The sequence below is a fragment of the Coturnix japonica genome, chromosome 6 (assembly GCF_001577835.2).
Source record: "Coturnix japonica isolate 7356 chromosome 6, Coturnix japonica 2.1, whole genome shotgun sequence".
Taxonomy (NCBI): Eukaryota; Metazoa; Chordata; class Aves; order Galliformes; family Phasianidae; genus Coturnix; species Coturnix japonica.
Genome location: NC_029521.1, coordinates 386,134 through 402,791, shown reverse-complemented (window position 1 = coordinate 402,791; position 16,658 = coordinate 386,134). Strand labels below are relative to the sequence as shown.

Sequence of the window (16,658 nt, the reverse complement as noted above, 5' to 3'; positions counted from 1 at the left end):
GAATTTATTAAGCTGATTTATAAGCCTTAGCCACATAACTCTGAAGCTTGTTCAGACCTTGTCAATCTAAGGGCACACACTTTATTTTCCTCACCATTTTGTTTCCATTGTCAAAATTTTCTTCTCAAATTCACGGCACAGTAAACAATTATTTTCATTTATTTTACAATAACACACATTCTGCCCTATCTTACTTTTTCTCTCATTGGCTACTGATTCTCCCAGGCTTCTAATTTATTTCATTTCTGACTCATCATTCTGCTTTGGTGGCTCCTCTCCAAATGTCACTTTATTCCTTCAAATCACTGAGCCCAAGTGCTTCATTAAAACTACTGACAGTCTAACCACCCAGTATTAGTCAGCTCATCGATCACCTTTCTACTGCACTTAATCACACTGCAGTATAACTGAACGCTTCAAGATACTTCAGGCTCTGGAGTTCACCTTCCCTTACTTTCTCAAACATCAGCTCCACATGTTCATTTTCTTTGTTTTAATTCAGTTCCTGCTGTGAAGAAGTGGGAAGTGCTACCCTTTATACTACCTTATCTCTTCTGTCCGTGCTTCCATCATGTCTCAGAAAGAGCAAGGAAAATTAAATAAGTTAAATAATATCGCATTTTGTGCTGTATTCAAAATACAGCAGATTCCTATTGGTACTTGTTCTTTTACAGAGCACTATCTTCTAACATTTTGCCAGTATAAACCAAGAGGCTTATTCCTTAGTCCTCCGTTTTCCACTGAAGCAAAAAGTAATGATTTCAGAGGAGAGTCAGCAGATGAGCATTGGGACATATCCTATAAGATTCACTTGCCAGCTGGAAAATCTGCTACATAATACAGATGAAGCACTCTGAAACTGATTTGTATGAAAGCTTTCTGCACATAAGATATTCTCAATTATACAGTTCTGTTGTATTGTTATTTCTTATGACTATACATAATTAAATTCACTTTACGTTAGCAATAGGTGGCTGCAGGAGTATGCAACAGCTAACCACCACCCATTGCTAATGTATAGCACAACAGCAATATATAGCAGATATTACCAGTGTCCCACATCGCAGTTAGGGCTTTTTCCCCTTCCTATCACTTAGCTTACAGTTTCAAAATACACAAAACCAAAAGACACACACAGTGACAGGCTCCAGAACATTTTGCAGTCCCCCTGCTGGGTAGTAACAGGGAAATAATAACCACGTTCCTATGACAGCAGCATCTTTCAGCTAGGAATTTACTTCAGAAAACAGCCAAAGCATAGCAAAATATTAATTAACTTCTGGTTTTCTCCTCTAGGTGAAGCAAAATCCATTACAGTTCTTAACTCTGTCTGAAGACAGTTTTAAACTGCCGTGGAGGATCCAGTGTGTAATATAAAGTGAGTTACTACACAGTCTTTTAACAGAAGGAGGATTTATTTCGTAAGTTCTTTCAATTACATGATATAAGACTGCATTTAAAGCTGACATTCAATAGCACCTGTGTTAGTAAAAGTTACTCAATTCAGATCATGGTTAAAATTTAACATCTCACAACAACCACTGAGCAATCACGCATGCGGTTCAGAGGTCCTTATAATCCCAAGAAGTGAAACTTTCAACTAAGAAAAAATTAAAGGTGCCTCCAGAAAAAATCCACCGAGTTGCTGACAAATACACAACTGCCAAATCCAGCCTGGGTTAATCAATGAGGAAAACTATCTCATGGGTAAGAAAAAAACAAAACCACCACCATCACAACAAAGAGAAACCTTTGTCTTTATTTTACCAATTAAATCTGTAATTGCCTTGTCTTTAGGGCTCCTGTGACAAACGTAAGTTATTGCTGACAGATCTCACCAGAATCAAACAGAAAAGAACACATCACATACTTCAAAGGAACTCAAGTGCCTTATGGGTTTAATCCCTCAGCAAAAACATATTGGCACACTTTACAATTTTATACCAGACTTCCTTTCTCCATTCACACCTGCTCTTATATTGGAGACAGTCCTATCCTATATACTGCAACAAATATTTGTGTTTGAAAAACAGAATTTCTTTTCCACTGATGAAAGCTACATTGCAAAATCATTTTTATAAGCCTACACGCTTCATGTTTCAGTCGTCCTCCACATATAAGTGCTTATTTGAGATAAGACAAGGTGGGGGACATCACTGCTGCTGTTTGTGAGAGGAATTACTATAGAGGATGATCAGCCCTTGCCTATCACAGGCTCCAGCACATCTGGAATGATATAAATAAGGAAGCTCTGACACATTAGCTCTGTAGCCTCAATCTAGAGCAACAAGTTCAAGTTCAGGAAATTAAGGAAGAAGTAAGCAACCTTTAAGATCAAAGTAAAGCATATTTATATTAGCCATGCTAATGAAGTATCTTAGTCATTATTTAAGAGGCTTTAATAACTAGATGCCACTTACTATAGTCACTGACTGCTTACAAAAGAAAGTTAGTGATTCAGCTAAGATTTAAGTAGGAACACGTGCCAGTAGCTCAACATCTTTCTGCAAATAATTAAACTGCATTTAGTGCAAGAAAGTACATTGTTCCCTCCATATAAGCTGATACAACATTACTGCAAAATTCAATTAGTTTACAATTAGCAGAGTAAAAAAAAAAATGTTCAAAAAATCTGCATAAGATAGACACCTTAATTCCTATTTCAGCATTTTAAGAGACAGCAGTATGTGAGCAGCAAGCAGACAGCATGTGAACTGCTGGCATTGCTATCCTGGTCACAAAGAGTTCAGACAAGGCTCGACTGCTCTAACTCCTTATTTTTGCAGGCAGAATGCTGAACAACATGAAACCATACCATTGCTGGTCTGGTACTTAAAGATACTCTAGATACAGCTATATGAACTACAGCAAAAGCAATGAATCCAGTATAGCACATCAAGCCTTCCCAGGAGTCTGCTAGGTATAAATTTGTTACGCACTATGCTCAGTAGTATGGCATACAGTTTATCACTTGTATAACAACTTCAAATACAACTTAAAGAACAAAACTGCCCACACCTGAGGTCTAAATACAGCTTTACCCCCACCCAAATTAAAAACATTCTTAAAATCATAAACCTAGAAACGTAGTGTTAGCACATTTCATAGCATAGGTGACACATCCAAGAACTTTTGCTTCCTCTACTAAAGTTTGCACTTGAAAGAAGCTCTGACTTCATCTTGCTTTTTCACACATCATAAAAGTCTGTTACACAATCCAAGCTGACTTCTAGCCCTCATTCAGTGCTCAGCTTGAAAACAACTACACAAACTTTATTCATAATCAAGGGGGGAAAATATGTAATATTTTTAGTGCTGTTAGTGCAAAATTAACTTCTGCGGCAACGGCAGTAGAAAATAAACTTCTAGCAAAAGGAGCAGCAGATTGTTAAGAATGTACAAGTTAGGAAGAACTACTTTCTAAGTTCCTTCTTGTTTTTAAACAAGATGACTTCTGCCACCTTACTGAGAAGCCTGACTACTATAAATTAAAGCAAGACTTCAAATACAGTACTCTGCAAGGCCCCACGCCATTTGGCTCTATCTTGCACACCTTTACACATTGAAGTATAAGTACACATCATTTGCCTAGTTGTTTCATTATCCTTGTGCTAAAGGTATTAAGAGCTCTAAGAAGTCTTCCGTTATCTCACAGGCTCATCACACACCTGAGGCTGTTGGAAAGCACAGGCTATGCTGCCTGCTGCTCACACACGAGGTTCTACAAACACATCCTCCCTGACGCTGTTATTTTTTGTACAGTTCTATCCCTGATTTAGTCACTGGAAAAACATCACCAGCATTCCTGGTTACCATGGGAAGCAAATGCTCACATTTCTCAAAGGCAGAGTCATAACCTCCCATTAGCCTCAGGGCTGAGTTGCTTCTTGTTTTGTTGTTTGTGCCTTAAAACTAAAACACTTGTTTCCATTATAATATTCCGGTAAGAAAAAACAGCAATAAACAAAGAAAATTCTTTCCATGCTAACGTGTAAATGTATCCAAAAGACTCCCACAATTTCTTGAGCAAAGAAGTGAAATGAAAAAGCTCTTTAAAAATTTATGACAACACATGGGGTAAGGTTACGTTTCAGTACTTCCAATAGATCTGACCCAGCAGGACTAGCAGAGCTTCCTTCTCAAACAGGACGATGTTTAGAAGAGTGAAGAATACAAAGCTTTTTAAATGATTATTATTAGAAGAAAAAGCTATCACCATTGAACTAATCTGCATTCAGCAAGTTAGTGTGATTGATTTTTATTACTATTTTTTTTTACTTCTAGCTTCTTAGGATCTTATTAAATAAAAGACTGTCTTCATATCTACTGATTAATTTCTCATTATTTCCACAGAGAAGCAGAACACCAATATGTAATATTTTTGTATTCGATAAATTGCTGAAATGGCAGAAAAGTGCTACTTGAAATAGCAATTAAAAAAATGTATGCTTTCTTAAACACTGTAAATTCAATGCATGCAGAAAATGGCAGCCTAATAGCGCCAGATGACCAGCCCATCTGGGCCCATTCTCCAATATACATACTGCCTTTTGTTCCATTTAAGCAGCTCACCTGGTGCAGTAATCTCTTCAGTTTCAGTAACTGAGTTTTCACAGCTGTGCAGTCTTGGACCATGTGCCGAAGTGTCATTTCATCAAGCATCACAGTATTCTCCGGTAAGCTCACCAGCTGTCTGGGAGACTGGTAAAAATTTGGTGTGCCATAGCTTTCCAAGTGACCAACAGAAGAATCCAGGTAGTTTGATCCCCTGATAAAAATAAACATATATATCTATTTATACAAATATTTAGATATAGATGTACACACACACACAGGGCTGACAAACTTGAGCTAGGGAGCATTTAGTAACACAAACTTATGTAACATGGGCTATATTTACGTGCTGTGGTATACAGATGAAAAAAGAATCAGAAAATGCCGATGCTTTTTCACTTTGCACTCGCATGGATCTCACACAGACTAAAAACTACAAGACCCTAAAATGAGTTTGGTCATCACTATTGCTATAAGTTCATTCATGCAAGCTAGCGTATAAAAACTATAGGACTTAATTTACTTAAAAACTCAAGTAAAAAACTATCCAAACTTAGAATATGAAATTAACAAGATGCTAATTCATTTCCCCATGGAATAGATACTGTAATTGAAGCAAGCATTTACAGTACCCTACGAAGACAAGAAACAAATCACACTTCCAAGTAAGTTCCAGCTCAAGTTAAAACATTCTTATTTTAGTTACTCGAGTTTTACAAAGAAATCATTACAAATCTCATCAGAGCTCCCTCTTGCCATGCTATTCACAGACAGTACCCAGGATCACTTGATATTCTTTAGCGGCAAAAGAGATTTCTCACAAAGGGAGGAAAAAAGAAAAGTCCTTTACCTGTTCAAATCATTTTTACCATGAATATAGTGCTCGGTATGACCAAGATGATAGTGATCTTGTGCATTCCACCGCTGCTGTGGTGCTCTTTTCCAGAATCCTTCCTGATGTTGCCTAGCATTTCTGTCTTGTCTATCATAACGGCTCATATTTTCACATTCATCTACAAGGAGCAGAAATTAGGAAAATACATACAATTTATTCTCCAGATCATGTAAATAAAATGTTTTCTACCTGCTGATAGCAGATGCAGTGCTTCTTTCTTTCCCCCCCCATCCCAAACCAGTCAAAAGCACTTTCAGAACAGCCAAGCAGAAGTCTGTAACAAGCTCAGGTTTTTACTAGCATAAAAATCACTTAAAAAGAATAAGAGTAACCTGTGGCAGAATTAGAGGTCAGCCTTGAAAGTATTTCAGGTCTAAGAAAACCATTTGAAGGAAATAGGGCTATAGGAATGGAAAAAAAATATTCAAATCATCTGAGGGAACATATTCCTCTTTTACAGACAGTATCTTCAGGCTTTTAAAAAGTGAGAACAGCCAACAAACACAGAAATATGGTCGTTTTAGAAACAGGTCAGAACAAAACAATTACTTAATGTGTTTATCTATCTCCTTCTAGACGCTGCTGTTTCAACTTGAGAGAATTTTAAACTTCAGTTATGAGGACAATAAGCACAGTTTAAAACAAGCAAAGCAAATCATCTCTCTAAAACACTAACTTCTGCAAAGCAAAGGAAATTCCACAAACTTCCGAAGTGAACAAACGCTGTATTTGGCAACAGCTCATAAGCCACTAGAAACACAGCCAAAACAAACGCTGCCTGTGCCGTCAGGCACAGCAAACAGTCCTGAACTGCACCCCTGCCATTACACCGTCTCTCTAACTTACCCAACGAGCTTCTCCTCACATTGTCAGTCCTTTGCTAGAAGAATCAATCTACACAAGAGGACATTGTTTTGCTCGGCTGCCTACTCAGCCATAGCTGCGTGAGACGCTCATAAACAGGCCTTCCTTCCTGCTGTGTTCCCAGCCTGCGTCTTGGTGGGAAGGGAGCCCAGTTTTACCCTGTGATTTAAGGCTGCCATCCTCACACACTGCATACTTGTTGAACTAGAACGGCTGCTATAAATAGTGTCCAAGCAGCATCCTGGACTCCAAAATGAAACAAGGAGAGTTTCTGTTGACCTGGGAAGTCTAATAGGCTGATGTCACGGAAGCTGCACACAAGTGTGGAAAAGGGGTCGGCAAGAAGTGCTGTCAAACAAAACAAATACTTGCATCTACTATTCAGGTTTTGTGGTGTTTTTTTTTTTCTTTTTTGCTTTTTAAATCAACTAGTTGAATAACCAAAATGGAGGTAATAACCTAACTCGTACACTTAAAATAACAGAAGATTTGTTTTCCTTCACAGGCATCCTTCTACAGCTTGCACCGCAAGAAAGTCCAAATGGGTCAAAGCAAAATAGCCCCCCAGAAAGTTACTACGGTCTTATGGTTTTTCTCCTTTGGAAAACTGAGACACGAAATAGAAACATAAGAATATTAACAAAGAACAAGATTCATTTTTTCAGTTTGTTATATTTACTGAAGGGAAAGCATGAGATCAATTCTTTCCAGGCTACTTTGAAATCACTGAATTTTAGTGAAGAAGCAATCATGGCAGAGATATCCAATTTATCCCACATTAAAAAAAAATGCAAAAAGAATAGTAATTAACTAATATTGATCCCTACTGAACAGCAATTTCTTCACCTGAACCACTGACTTAAGTCAGCCTGGATTGCTTTAGTCACAATTTATTCCAGCTACACGAACACCACTGACACTTGACTAGCAGCATGAGTATAGATTTATCATATTGATGCAATGAAGAAAGCAGTGAAATAAAAACAGTATATCACCTGTGTCTAGATTGAATGGCAAATTGATTTTTTAAGTTTGTGGCAAAGAAGTGTGAATTTTGAACAGTTTTGAAATTCATTTTAAATGGAATCACTGATGCAGATGTACTGAATGTTTCATAAACGAGGAAGCTTAACAAAAACTTGATCTTTCCCTTGTAATTACTTCTGAGTTTTTACAACAAGATAACAATTGCCATTACTGAAAGAACGGTCAGTGTATTACCATTAGTACTGCGAGCAATCCCTTATGCTTGGTTTATTATTCATTCCATATGTCATGGTTTTGTATGAAAAATAAAAATCTTAAGCTTCAGGGCTGAAAAGCTGAATTGTACCACAGCAGAAACAATCACCAATAAATTTGTTAGCAAGCACACATTAAAGGCTATCTCCAGCAGAAATTACGTCAGCCTTCATAATATTTCAGGTCCAAAAAAGTCATTTGGTGTAGATACAGCTATGGGGAAGGAAGAAAAACCAAAATAATCTGAAGTAACATATCCCATTTTTTCTTACAGACAATAACTTCAGGCCTTTAAAAAGTTAGACACACAAAGATATGTAAGTAGGTAGCTAACAAAACCATTTATTAAACTCTCCAAACTTTCAATGTCATTTGTACAGGGTAGGGCACTACTGTGTCCATATCCAATGTTCCTGTTCAGTTTAAGACATGTTAGCCTCCACTGAAATGGGAAGTGCAGGTCAGACTTAGAACCAGCAGTCAGTGACGATTCTTAAGAGCAGGTCAGGAACAACCCAAACTAAATGCCTGATACTTTCCAGATAGGATTTGATAAAGAATTATGGCATTATTTACCTAAACCAGTTAATTCTGGCTTACATTAGTACTATTTTAATAGCACCTACCCTCTCCATTAAAAGGTTATAAAAGCATAAAAGAAGATCCTTCAATATATTGCAATTTAAAATCTAAGGCTACTGTTGCAGTCATATAAAATATATTAGGAGATACCCATCATTTTGTATAATAATAATAATAATAATAATAATAATAATAATAATAATAATAATAATAATAATAATAATAATAATAATAATAAACTATCTCAAAAATTACATTGTCATTCACCAAAGCTATATTTTCAAATATAACTAATGCGTAGGACTGAAGGACTAACTTAGTATAGAGTAAACTTCAAACCACCAACAGCCTAAAGGCAGTCTGCAATGAAATTTTGTTGGCTTACTTGTGTTTGTTTCTTGTTTTATAACAGGCCGTAAGTTCTGTAACTTGAGATTTGATGCTTATGTTGTATTCAATTCCACATCTCAGCAAAGAAAGAAGGTAATTTATAAAAACCAAAACAATTTGATGCAAGCATCATCTTACTGAAGAAGTCAGAAGAGTAAAATTCAACAAATGCAATGTCACAGTAAAAATGCCTGGGTACTCAACTAACCTTTATCATGAGGTGGGTCTTCAGGCAGGTCTACATCAAGCATGAGATCATCATCTTCAAGATCACAGGAATCAAGATTGTTCAAGATGTCCTTCAAGAAAGGAAACCACAAATTGAGGCATTTGATATTTTATTCCATTGCTACAGAGGCTTACTTCAAAGCTTTGCTACATTTGTATTAAATACAAATCTGATGTTGTGAGCAGTCTCTTAAGACCTGCCTTACCTGAGACTATAGCAACTAAATATCTTCCTACTCATCTCAAGACAGCGATACTGGTAACAGTGCAACAGAGAAGGGCTAAAGCCATTTTCTACCTTGGGCCTATGCCAAACTCCAAGTAATTTCCTACTCATTATTATCCTGCCTGCATTTTAAAACTAAATGATCTTGCTCAGTTGGAATTCAAAGGTAACTTTGTGAGAACATGATGTAAAACTATCTTGTTTCAGCATTCATATCATAATGATAAACAGTTATTTACAAAGTAAAAGGGTAGGGAACCTATAGAATCTTGATTTAAACATCAGGAAGTTCAGAATTCCACTCCTCTAAATGTAGGCTTGACCTGAAGGATTCAAGACCAAATTATTCAGAAGAGGAAGAAAAAAAAGAACAGGGAAGAAGGTTTTCTAAACAAGTATGGCGCAGAACTGAATCTTTCTATTTTCTAAGCTAAACATAAAGCCAGCACAAGATACTTTTGTTTTGTACAGCTAAGACGCACACCGTCTTTGCTTGAATACTGTTAGAAAGGCTCCATTAAATCTAACAAAAACACTCCATAATTTACAGCAGTCACAGACTTTCTCAGGCAGTGGCACACTTATCTGACTGCAAGAGACAAAATGCAATTGCAAAGTCTAATTGATTAACTCCATTAACACATTTACTTCTACTGCATCTTTCAGGTGTCACACCTCTGGTGCCTTTTTACTAAATCTAAATGTCTAGAGACAGTATTTTCAGATTAAGATTTATCTGGTTGCTGTAATTCCGTGTAAATAAGAAGCTAAATCAGAAAATACTACCTCCCTAAAATAAAGAATGGAGAGGCCTCTATACTCCTTTAAACGCCACCAAAAACACCTTTAGAACCACAAGGAAAGCAACAGTACCTGAACATGTTTCTGGCTGTTAAGCAAGCCAGAATTGTTGAAGTGTGGAACAGCAATACCTAAATACCTTAACATGTCAGTCACTTACTGACCAAATATACTCCAAAGGTTTTGATAAGATCAGTGTGTTCCAGCACCTTCTTCAGCCAACAAAACTTAAAACATGCAGTTTACAGTACTAGGCACTGTCTTTAATGCTATGCTTCACGTAAAGCTGTTTCTAAAGTCATACGCAAACCAATACAAAGAAAGCCCATCGGATGTTAGTGCTGAATGGAATCACTCTCCATTCAGAATTGCAGTCAGACAGGTATTCTAAAGATAAATAACTGTAGTGTCAGCAAGGTCAAGTCTGTCAAAATAAATAAATAATTAGAAGTGGAGGCTGTAGAATACTCTGAACAGGCAGATGCTGCTTGCACTGCGTGACTGGAAAGCCACATCAACATCAAAGCACAGCACTTGATCAGAGAATGCAGCCTGCTTAACATGGTTGCTTAAAGAAAGAAACTTATTACTACTAAACAATTACACAAAGCAGGACTGAGGAAACTGTTCATAGTCACACAGTTCTAAAGCTCTTGATCTCTGTCTTTTAGTATCCCACCAATAAAAGCCCCATCTTTAAGACCTAAGATTACACTTGGGTATTTCACACCCATTTCTTTTCTAAGAACAGAATTCAGATTTTTCTTACCCTTATTGGCTACATCTAAAGGCAATTCACTGGAGCAATACTGAAAATCATTAGGTTGAAAAGCTGCACTGCTAATTACTTCTTTCTGGATATTAAGCTGTTCAGTAAATATTTAGCTGTACACTTGCTTACAAACATTGTTCACTTGGAAAGCTATCCCTCCACTTGTTAGATGGACTGATAGAAAGGAAGAACAATGATAGGCATCTCTGCACTGTTGATCCAACTGTTCTTCTGCAGTCATTCCACAGCATTCACCCAATACTCTCTCAGTTACAAAAGCTGCAAAGAACAACACATTTTAAGACTTATTTTTTCCCATGACACAGAACTGCAAACATTCTCTATTTCTGTAACACGATTTACTTCTTGACTTAGGAGAAAGGGTATGTGATGAAAATAGTTCACATCCATTTTGTGAAGCGATATAAAAAGAAAGGTAGAATAGGTGAGATAGAATCACTTCTGTTCACTGTATTCCAAAGTCCCACATGATTAACATTGTTTATATGTGGTTCCTTTAAGCATTCACAGGAAAGAAACACAGCATCAGGACATTGTGAATAATAAACATCTGCAGGAAAGCTTTCAGAGAAATGGAAGCAAATTAAAGAAAATGGGAATTTAACATTCCGACTGCAGGTGTACATTCATTTTTCTATCCACTAATTTATACTTCTCCAGGAACTCGAAGATTCTTAACCCCCATGTATTTTTTCTTTAAGGCAGTGAAATGTAGGCGTCTGAGAAGCAAATACAGTTTGTTAGTTGATAAATTGTTCCTATACCACATTTAGATCATGAAAATTAGTAGGAACAAGCACTATTTTCTTCCACTATGAGAACCTCAGGGAACATCAGTTAACCAGTGTCCAAAAACACTCGGTTAAAAAAACAAAACAAAACCTAGTTATTACTGTGCAAAAGTATTTTAAAAATACAATACAAAAATGGAGCATGCCAGTTTTAACTAATAAACCTAGACAGGCCACTTTGCTATCTGCATCAGAACTTCAGAAGTCAAACGATGTCAAACAAGGTCAGCACTGGAGATGCCAAAAATACTTCTCTGTCAACAGCACATTTCATCATGTTTTGCTAATTATATGTTACTGAACTACACTGAGGCAACTCCATGCTAGAAAACAAAGCTCTGAATACCAACTCTTTGCAATAGCTGTGCCTCGTGTGAATTCTCTTAAGTATTATCTCCTGCTATCTCCTTAGATGCAGATAAACACAGACACATTTTGTAAATGAAGTGTTAGCACTACCATCTTGAAATAGCTGAGAAAAACTGCAGGCTTCCCGAACTCATTACTACTTAGCAAAACTGCATTTACAGTCTTCTGTTGTCATTCTTACTGCTGCATAATGAATGGCAGAAACACTGTTAATATGAGCACTTAACAGCTATTATCATCACGTTATTCTGGGCAACAATCTCAAAACATAAAGAAACATTTCAAAATGCATAAGCGCAAACACTACCGAATATTCCATGTTTTAGCAGTTATGAGGCATTACTGTAAGAGTTGAATCCTATTTTATTTGAGTAGCTGAAAAGAACAGTGCCTGTTAAAAACTGATAGTCAACCAGGCAAGAAATGGGTCCCCTGCCATAGACAGCATTGGTGCAGCCTTACCTTGAGCACTGTGTGCCGTTCTGGCATACTATAGGAATAATAAATATTATATATCTGGCATACTATATAAATATTATTAATATTATTTACTCTGAGGGTGGTATAACACTGAAACAGACTTCCTAGAGAAGTGCTAGGTGATGTAAGTGTGATCAATAGACCTTAGGAAAATGCCTTCACACATTTAACTTTTGGTTAACCCTGAATTTGATGTTTTTATGTCCCTTACAAATGAGCTATCCTACTTCATAGTAACTTTGCAAGGCTTTCTAGCACCAGATTTTCCAAGATGGTACAACTTAAGAAGAGATACATGTTTGGAAGTGTTAACGCTCATGTCAAACTCCAGTGGTGTTGCCTAGCTGTCCCTCTAGACAGGTTTTCAACTGAATACTTCAGTAAGTGAAGAAAGCGTCATTGTCTATGCAACAACAAACGCATTCGAGGAGAAACAGATGATCCATGACTAATTGGTATAAATGAATGAGCTGAAAGCCCAAATAGCAGTCAATGTTCCTACTTAGCAGGGAGATGGGAAAAAGACTGAAGAGACAGGCAAGCGTACAGGCTTGGAAACAATTGCAGCACACTTGGAAAGCAGCTGTTAAAGCCCCTGTAGAGCAGCAGACAGCTGCTCTTGAGACATTCCACAAAAAAAAGTCAAACATCATGGTCAGATGTCAACATTTTGTTCCCTACGACTAAAGACCCCTTATTTATAAAAACTTGTGCATCTCTCAGCACAAGTCGCGGTGCTGTTTATACATGAGGCTGATGCTAGAGGAACAGATACATTACTACACACTCAGCAAATAATGATTTTGTTTCAAATCACATAGGAGAAATCAGTAATCAAAGTAAGTTCTCATTTAAAAAAAAAAACAACAAAAAAAACTTCTTGAAACAACAGATGACGTAGGGACTTGAGACTGAAATAGGAAGCTCTAGTTCATGTCAAAAGGTAAAGGCTCGGTGATATGACAGTTTGAGTAAGTGACTTATTTAATTCGCTTGGCAACAGGAGTCTTCACAGCAGCAGCATCAAAACTATCCTTCCAGTAGGGTAGAAATAACCAGGAAATAATCTTATATTAAAATGAAGGACATCATTTTTAGCCTTTACATTATCGTATTGCTATTCTTTGTGTGGTCTACTAACAGAAAAAAATGTATTCGGGAAGAATATCCCTAAAGGAATAAACCCCTACTTTCTCATTAATAGACATGTTTTTGCAGCTGAGACCATCAATCTACACTTCTCTCCTGACATTGAAGCCCTCAGTCAATGCATGCTTTTAATGTTAGACTTTCCAAACAAAATGCCTTGTGTTGTCTATATGGCTTCATGACTGAAATTACTGCAGCAAATTGGTACAATTTCACAAGATGAACAAAAAAATACACTGCATTTACTACACTCTATGTTTTAATATTTCAAATGAAAATTACACTATTTTCCAGCTGAAAGCAATTCATATTTCTGTGCTGTCAAATATGACAAGTGTTATATGTAATAATTAAGTGCTCTTCTTACAGTGTTTCAAACATTCTTTTGCAACTAATACCTCCATGTGCTTTACAAAGACCCACAGTATTTAATACACAAATTCTCGACATTTTTGTGCTGTCCTCTACACAGGCTCATTTGCTGCATCTCTTCAGGCAAGATGCTAAGAATTGATGAATGTTACTTCCATTTAAAAAACCCATTCGCAATGAAAAATATGCAGTAAAATAATGAACAAAACACCACTGGAGACACCTGAGGAGAAACATGAATAGATGTGAAAAGAAAGGATAAACAAATGGAGTAAATCAAACATCTCAGCTACAGAAGTCAGTCAAATCCATCTCCAGGCCAACAGTACAGAGAAGAGTCTTCCAGGGGCCAGGGACAACACCAGAGAGAGAAAAGATGAATAAAGAAATAGAAACACAATATAAGTCTCCCAAAAGGTGACATTAAAGAAAAACTACTCAGACCGGTTACTTGGAGGGAGAAAACAAACCAAGGTAATGACTTACTCACAGGGAGGAGAGCTGGAATAGAATCCTGTAGAATATCAATAATAGGATAGAAAAGGAGCTAGTTTGATATGACTTGTAATATGCAGCACTTGAAGATAGTTAAGCACAACATCCAAACAAGTAATTCATCATTTTGTTCATGCTCCATAAAGGAAGATTGCCATGACAACAAATGTAACAGGATCTTTGATCTGAAAAGCCACAATACTTCAACTATTGGATATTAGTCTTAAAGATTTATTCCTCTGTGAAAACATTTTTACAGAGGCACAGTAGGTTTAATTTAGGTTTACAGAAATAGATAGGAACTAATTCTTAGGGTTATTATGTCTCAAGAAGTAGCCAGACACAGCACTTTACTTTTGTAACTCACTATACGACAGAATAAGTAAAAAAAATCTGAAATTCAATAGCATCAAGGGGAAGAAAGAACATCTGAAATATTAATCATTTTGCTGAGACTTCATCAATTCATAAACAATAGCGCTTCCCAAACATGTAGCTCAACTGAAGTCACAGCCACATTCCTTTACTGCCATCTAGCCACCAGTAATCAAACTGCAAACAAAAAATAAAAGGAATTTTCACCATCTGAAATTCACCAAGATGGAACAACCTCAAAATTCAGAGGAGCATCACAGATTGCAAGATCACCATCTGTAAATGACTGTTTATATAGATGGATAGTGTTAGGAAAATGATGGAACAAGAGGGAATGTTTTTAAACTAAGACAGGGGAGGTTTAGATTAGAGATTAGGAGAAAGTTTTTCACCTAGAGGGTGGTGATGCACTGGAACAGGTTGCCCATGGAGGTCGTGGATGCCCCATCCCTGGATGTGGCTCTGGGCAGCCTGGGCTGCTGGTTGGCAACCCTGCACATAGCAGGGGGGTTGAAACCAGCTGATCATTGTGGTCCTTTTCAACCCAGGCCATTCAATGATTCTATGACTGATACCTGAGACCAAATTTTAAATTTCATCCTCGCTAGATTTTTACTGTAATTTGAATACAACATATTCCATAGTATTAATGTGTTCTATTATTTTACAGGCACATTAATACTGTTGTTTCTAATTAAAAAAGCAAAAAAGAAAACCAACAAACCAGCTAGGAAGCATTTGAGGTTTTTATGCTATTTTAACCCTTCCTCTGACTTGCACTGCTGCAAAGTTACATTCTCACTGCACTATCCTGATGTATGTCAGAGTGAACAAAGCTCACCACAACACCTAAATACTTTTTACTCACAAACAGCCTTTACAGGGAAAAATGCTGTTTACTCACAAACAGCCTTTACAGGGAAAAATGACACTCAAATTTCTTATCTGAAGGGCTATGACGATTAGCATGATAAGGTGTTTTGCAGTTTATACTGATATGGCCTAAATGCTATGTTACGTGTTCTTGAAAAGAAAAAAGTGCATCCAATTACAACTCAGGAGACAGCACTGAGCACACACATCTCATCTAGAGGGACCAAAACTGTGCATACCACCAAAAAGCTGATTCCAGCATGCATTGAGGTCCTGCCCTTCACTTACTTTTCTAACGCTGACCAACTGAACCTTATACAAATTATTTTCAATACCAGTGTTCCTATAACTCGATACAGCTAATAACTATATAATAATTATTACATAATTATAACAATTTCAGATAAAAAGGAAAAGAAACCTTGTGCCAATTTACATTCTTTTAATTAAGCTATCTGCAAAGTGTTCAGAAATCCAGTTTGATGAGTTAGGTGAATAGCAATTCACTTGATGTACTTACATAGATACGTTCTTCCTGCTTACACCAACAGCACTAAAAACTACCCCAACTTTAAGAGTCTACCAGTCTCCCTGGGCACACAATCACTTCCTTACCTATTTCAAGACTTGCTAAGAATAAATTAAACACTGTCATACCTTAAGAAAAACCACAGTAACACCATTAGTTTGAAGCACACTAGACTAAATCTGAAGTTCTCCTGTTACTGAAAAAAGATGAAGCTACTTGGTAGAATAAAGACAACCACTGAAAGCAACCATTCTAAACTCATATTAAATTACAATGCTGTATACACAGTTATAAAGTCATATTGGAAATCTCACTTTAAGCTTATTAACTAAGCAAGCGTTAATTTCTACCAGCATTTATCATATTGCACTCAATACATCTGCTGCTCACTCCCCCATCACAGAAATTAGCACAGATGAAATATGGAAGCTCAAGTAAAGTTGCTTTCCTTCATTTTTACCAACCAAAACAGCATGTGAATATTTGCCGTGTCAGTTCTGATTCATATATCTCTCAAAGGCAAATATGCTCTCCTATCCCAAAGGGAAAAAAAGTAATTTACCATAAAAGCTCATTCATAAGATGTTATGCCTCTCAAAGCAACACAAGAGGTTTGTGTACTGTAACACAGTCATATAGCCTCTTAATAA

General features: G+C 36.8%; 1 protein-coding gene across 5 annotated transcripts in view; it reads right to left on the bottom strand.

Annotated features, from left to right (window-relative positions):
- Positions 1-16,658, bottom strand: part of CCSER2 (coiled-coil serine rich protein 2) — a 64,702-nt gene that overhangs the window by 28,958 nt on the left and 19,086 nt on the right. For all 5 annotated transcript variants that reach the window (XM_015865997.2, XM_015865999.2, XM_015865998.2 and 2 more), the window contains 3 exons: positions 8,736-8,826; positions 5,405-5,567; positions 4,573-4,768 (listed from right to left, as the gene is read on the bottom strand). In XM_015865997.2, coding sequence (XP_015721483.1) covers positions 4,573-4,768; positions 5,405-5,567; positions 8,736-8,826 — 450 coding nt within the window. The remainder of the gene's footprint in view (positions 1-4,572; positions 4,769-5,404; positions 5,568-8,735; positions 8,827-16,658) is intronic.